Genomic DNA, 5,988 nt, shown 5'->3' with positions numbered 1-5,988 from the left:
ATGCAACACTACTGGAATAACACTGTTTTATTCTTTCTCTTAATGCGTCTTATATACATTTTGGATAATTATTTACATGGGTAGGGAGTATTAAGGCGAACAATACGCCTTGTCGTATTATAACTCCCCCCTACCAGTTTATGACATAATGTTCGTAAACTACAAAAACTCAAAAATAAATAAAAAATAAGGTACAATACATCGACATTTTTTTTTACCTACGCCACAGGAAGTGGGCTATTACGCCATTTTCTCTCTCGCAGTCCAATACAATTTTACTGTTCCTCTTAGTTGGTCCGCATCCTGCTCAACATCTTCTAGACCAATACACGTTAAAAGATGGTCTCCATCCATGTTTCCCATGTTGCATAGAGTTCATTTAGGGGAATCTAGGATGGCAATTCGATGGAGGTGTTTTTGGAGCAGATCATGTCCTGTTACTAGCCGAAAACAAGCCACTCTCTCAGCTCTGCTAAGATTGCCAGGAATTCGTTTATCCTTATGTAGCTGGCTCTCCCACTTCTTTCCTTCCGCTTGAACTTTGTGTCTAGGACTTGTTCTGTCTTTACAATAAGAGCTTATAAGTGATTTTACAGTTCTGTACAGGAAAGTGGCAGAGCAGGGTGGTTCTCTGCACAACCGAGCTTAGCCAACTTGTCAGCTTGCTCATTACCATCTATACCAACATGGCCTGTTATCCACTTCAGGACTATATCCCTTCCTCTTTTCTTCATGATAGCAGCCATGTTTCTGCACATTTCTTCCGGGAGTGACTCTGCGGCACCTGGTGTTGTTAGTTTTTTTATTACTGCTTGGGAATCGCTGAAGATTACAGTGTTGTCGTCGCATTCAATAGTGGCTTCCATCGCGAAGCAGATAGCCTGCATTTCTGCATCATAATTATCACATTCAGCTCCAACGGGAAATGACAATTGATAGTTGATTGAGTATATACCTGCTCCAGCTCCCTTGTTAATACCGGACGCAGACCCATCGGTATCAATCTGTAGCCATTGCTCTGTGGGGTATAGCTCATAAATTGTTTTTAGTGCAGCAGCTCTAAGCTCGGGTTCAGGGCAATCTTTCTTGATCCGACCACATGCCAGTTTGAGTCGCCCGTAGACTTCAACGGAATCGTGGGAATGTAGGAGATGCTTATATTCTGCCTTTCATCAGTTGGCAGGTCTATCTGGTGATGCATTTCCTCAGCTTTTGAAAGAAGAGTGCGATGGGACCTCAGCCGTTCATTCGCTTTACGATAATCCAACCAGTGTTCCTCTCGACGCATAAGCTTTTCATAAAGACACAGAGCAGATTTATCCCTCCTATCCTGTAGTGGTTCAAGACCTGCTTGGAGTTCCATAGCTGTGATGGGAGTCGATTTCACACCGCCAGTGATTATGCGTAAGGCTTGATTTTGAACTTGGTCTAACTTTTCTGATGCTACTTTGGAGGAGGTTATTAAAAGTTCAGCTCCATAATCCAGATTAGGCCGTACGTATGATTTGTAGGCCGTACTAAGTACTCCCCATTTAGTCCCTGTTAGCCTTTTCATCAGCTTCAATTTTGATTGTCCTTTCTGAGTTGCTTTATGGATTTGTTTTAGCCAGGTCTGCCTAGAGTACAGCGTGATCCCTAAATAGCTTGTTTTATCAGTTCTGGCTAGTTCTTCGCCTTTAAAGTACAAATGAACCTCATGTTTTTTTGAACTAAGGCTAAACACTTGAGACAGTTTTTCGTGGATTAACTGACATTCCATTTTTCCTCCATACGCAGTCGAAAGCAGCTTGGAAGTCAATAAACACTGCAAGTGTATATTGTCTTCTTTCGAAGCCATCTTTCACTTCCTGAGAGATTCTGATGACCTGCTCAACCGTGTTTCTCGTCTTCCTGAAACCCGCCTGCCTGTCTGAAAGAAGTTTTTTTGGCTCAAGATATTCTTGTGCACGCGCTATAACCATTCGTTCAACCAGTTTACAGAGTGAGCTCGTGAGAGAAATAGGCTTGTAATCGTTGATACAATTACCCGTTCCAATTTTGAAAAGGGTGAACAGAAGCATGCTATTATCTAAATTTAAGCAACCCAGATTCTCTAATAAGTCTTGGTTTTTAATCTTTTCTGGTAGAGTAACATTGCTGATCTTGCAATAGTTCTTGCAAAACACTTCAGCTAAATCCTTCTCAGTAGTAACTAACTTGCTCTCTATTTTAATAGGCTCATATTCTATAATTTTCTCTCCGTTTATCCTCGAAATAAAAACGTGAGCCTTCTTTCCATCCTTCCTGAAGGCCATCTCCTTCAGAAAATTACTATATGGTTTTTTGTAACAGATAATGGCATGACTTAATTGGGCACTTGTCTTTCCTAGCACCACCATATCTGACCTTACCCCTGTTCCCTTTTCACGGCAACGAGCATCATCTTTACCCTTTTTTAACTTTTCTAGCTCGATATTCCAGTAAGGTTTAAATTTTCGAACTTGTCCACGAAGAATATTTCGGAGGGCACATATCAATATTATTTTTGTTAGAGTTTGGGCAATTTGATCAACATTTGGGCCCCGAATGTCCTCCTTTATCATGATGTTCGTATATCTCCTGTAATCTTCCCATCTTGCTCTTTTCAGATTCCAACGAGATTCCCTGAGTTCAGTGCGTAATGTTCGACTTTCAACTTCTATAATTAGGATTTTGTGACCAGCTCCACCCGGAGGTGAAATGAGATCGTGTTTAATTTTCCGCGTAAGTGATGGATGGCAGAGAACAATGTCAGGGTGCGTCTGGTCACCTTTATAGGAGAGTAATGTTGGTTGCTTCTGCACATTATCTACGAAATCACATTGTCCCGAATAGATAAAATACATCACCTGCCTGATTATTCGTTTCATAACCCCAAATCCATGAGTGCGCATTAACGTCTCCCTTCAGTAATGAGTGTTCATCCCAGCCTTCCAAAAGATCTTCAAGAGGCAGCTTGTTTCCCGGTGGGCTATAGATAAAATAGATCTTCTTCATGCATCTCCCATTCCATACTTTGGCACGCATCACCTTTTCTGTTGCAGTTATAGTCGTAATTATATCAATTTTAGCTACTAGATGGTTTTTAACATAAACTACCATTCCTGAGGCCACTTAACGTCCACGTGTCAATATTTTCATTTGGTTTCCTTTTATACTTATAAAATCTTTTTCAGTTGAAGCTCCACATTCGCAGAGACCAACAACCTCAATATTTTATTTTTCCAAAATAAACTTCAATTCTGTACGTTTATCATGTGTTAGACCTCCAGCATTCCAAAAAATTATATTTGAGCATTAGTTTTGATGGCGTTTAGAAAGGCCGTTTGCATTACGGTTGTGTGCCGTAGTTGTCATATTCTGTGGGCTGTTGTGGCGACAGCTACTGCTCATTTAGCGCTATCCAGGGGGCACGTGTATCAATGATAAGGACGCGAGCAGCACTACCCCCCACATCGAAATATAAGGAAAAGAGAAAAAGAGAAAAGAATGATATACTAACGTACAGAATCAAGGTAATTAAGCACTAAACGTAAGAGTACGATACTGAATAAACAAAATTAACACAAAAGTAACCCACGTCTTGCGAACGAACAAAAAAAAATCACACCGTGTCTCCTCGTCCACCTAGATCTGATTTAAGACATTTCTCTTGAACCGGCAGATGAGAGAGTTTCAGTGAAATGGCGTCGGATCGCTCCAACAAATTATCACCAACCTTCGCCTCTAACCTTTCTATAATTCGGTCACCTCCTTTGAGGAAATGGTTCAGCTCACCTATTTCCCCAGTAAACCGCTCCAGATCCGAAATGGCATTTCTTAAGTCCTGCAATGTCGCTGCCCTCACCTTCATCATCGCTAACGCGTTCGCATGAGCCACCGCTAGAGTTGTGGTTGGTAGAGGTTGCAAATCCGGGGCCACAGGGGCCGCTGAGGCTGTGGCCTCGCCCGGTGCCATGGGGGCTGCAGAAGCTCCTTGCTCCTCTGGCGGTATATTGAATCACACAGCTTGCACGATCGGGGTCCCGTCATTCATTCTCATAGATTCAGAAGAAAACGGCAAAAGAGAGAGAAAATATGATACAAAAGAGAAAAAAAGAAATTAAGTGCAGAGAAAAAAAAAAGGAAAACTGTAGACTGAATAGTAAACCAAAAATAAAATAAAACTTATCCCGGGTTTCGCCACCACTGTGTTGTCAGAAGAGAAACACTAGAAAAAAGGAAGAAATTGGGCAGAGTAACAGTACGCAATACTACTGAAATAACACTGTTTTATTCTTTCTCTTAATGTGTCTTATATACATTTGGTTGTTTATTTACATGGGTAGAGAGTATTAAGGCGAACAATACGCCTTGTCGTATTATAACTTATATATATATAATATAATATAATATAAATGAAAATAATTTTTATGTTTTTCCTTTTCGGAAATAAAAACAAATATATATTGGTTAATAGAGTAGTATTAGTTTTGTATCATTGATTCATATGAGATCCATTTTTGTTATCACATGTTACATTAAAAAACAAACTGAAAACCGATGTTATATATTAAATTAAATATTGATAGTTCAAAATCATTATGAAATCTACTTTTGTCTTCCTGTGATTATATTTAATTATATGCATAACTATACATAGGAACTTTTGTTTCTATACAGGTTTATGAGATCAAAGAGAGCACTTCATATGTAATGCATTTATTTATATGTCAAAAAAAAAGCAACAAAAAGTAAATGTAAATTCACGTTAATTCAGATAACTTAATAAAATGAAAATTGTCATACCACATAATGTTTTAGACCCCCTATGAAAGTACATTGGACATTAAAGGTGGAGCTACGTACCTCCTTTAAGGTAAAATAATTGAAGAATACAAAGTTAGAAAAGAAGAATATACTGAAATAAAGATGAAAAATGTTGATTCAAGCGATGGTGGAGGAGGGGGAGGAGGTGGAGGAGGCGGAGGAGGGGGAGGAGGTGGTGGAGGAAGTAGAGGAACAGGTGGAAGTGGTGGAAGTGGTACATGCCGAAAAATGGGTGGATCAGGAGGAAGAGGAAGTGGAAGAGGAGGAGAAGGAGGTGCTGGTGGAGGGGGGAGATGTAATAGAACAGCTGGTGAAGATGGTAGTGAAAGTAGAGGTGGAATGGGCGGAGAAGGAGGAGAAAGTGAATTCGAAGGTGAAGACGGTGAAGAGGATGAAGATGATAGTGAAGGTGTTGCTGGAAAGGGCGGAAAAGGGGGTGATGGCGGAGGAAAAGGAGGAAGAGGAGGAAAAGGTGGTGGAAGTGGAGGAGGTGGAGGTGGTGGTGGAACAGCAGGTGAAGACGGTGAAGATGGTAGTGAAGGTGTTGGTGGAAAGGGCGGAAAAGGAGGGGGTGCATCAGGAGGAAAAGGAGGTGAAGGCGGAGGAAAAGGAGGAAGAGGAGGAAAAGGTGGAGGTGGAGGAGGCTGGGAAACAGAAGGTGAAGACGGTGAGGATGGTAGTGAAGATGTTGGTGGAAAGGGCGGAAAAGGGGGAGGTGCATCAGGAGGAAAAGGAGGTGAAGGCGGTGGTAAAGGTGGAAAAGGTGGAAAAGGAGGAAGAGGAGGAAAAGGTGGGGGCGGAGGAGGTGGGGGAGCAGAAGGTGAAGATGGTGAAGACGGTAATTGATGTTGAAAAGAATCAGGTAGTGTTATGGGATGGGGAGATGGATTTTGAAAGTTTTGAAAAGGAGGTGGTGGTTGAGGAGGAAAAGTCTATACAAATTGAAGTAGGGATCGTAAAGCAGGTGAAAGAGGGCGAGACCGATGTTGTGGAAGAATAGGTGAAGACAGTAGTAGTGAAAATAACAGTGGAATGGCCCGAAGAGAAGATGAGAACAGAGGTAGTAAAGAATGAGATGGTTGTGCGCAATGAGGAGATAGATCTCGGGACAGTAACAGACAATGAAGGGAAGAAAGTGGTATCAGAACCTGATTATGTGTG

General features: G+C 41.3%; 3 protein-coding genes across 3 annotated transcripts; 1 reads left to right on the top strand and 2 right to left on the bottom strand.

Annotated features, from left to right (window-relative positions):
• Positions 1-1,045: 1,045 nt before the first annotated feature.
• On the bottom strand, positions 1,046-1,555 carry LOC106690235 (uncharacterized). Its single transcript, XM_014435590.1, has one exon. The coding sequence runs from the start codon at positions 1,553-1,555 to the stop codon at positions 1,046-1,048; it is 510 nt and encodes a 169-aa protein (XP_014291076.1).
• A 160-nt stretch (positions 1,556-1,715) lies between these two features.
• LOC136796164 (uncharacterized) lies at positions 1,716-2,912 on the bottom strand. The gene has a single exon (XM_067049073.1). The coding sequence runs from the start codon at positions 2,910-2,912 to the stop codon at positions 1,716-1,718; it is 1,197 nt and encodes a 398-aa protein (XP_066905174.1).
• A 2,017-nt stretch (positions 2,913-4,929) lies between these two features.
• Positions 4,930-5,673, top strand: LOC106690234 (uncharacterized). The gene has a single exon (XM_014435589.1). It carries the CDS (start codon positions 4,930-4,932, stop codon positions 5,671-5,673), a length of 744 nt encoding a protein of 247 aa, XP_014291075.1.
• Positions 5,674-5,988: the final 315 nt, after the last annotated feature.

This window comes from Halyomorpha halys, unplaced genomic scaffold (genome assembly GCF_000696795.3).
Source record: "Halyomorpha halys isolate HHAL.00 unplaced genomic scaffold, Hhal_1.1 Scaffold1627.1, whole genome shotgun sequence".
Taxonomy (NCBI): Eukaryota; Metazoa; Arthropoda; class Insecta; order Hemiptera; family Pentatomidae; genus Halyomorpha; species Halyomorpha halys.
Note: the sequence above shows the minus strand (reverse complement) of the source record. Positions and strands in the feature narration are given on the sequence as shown.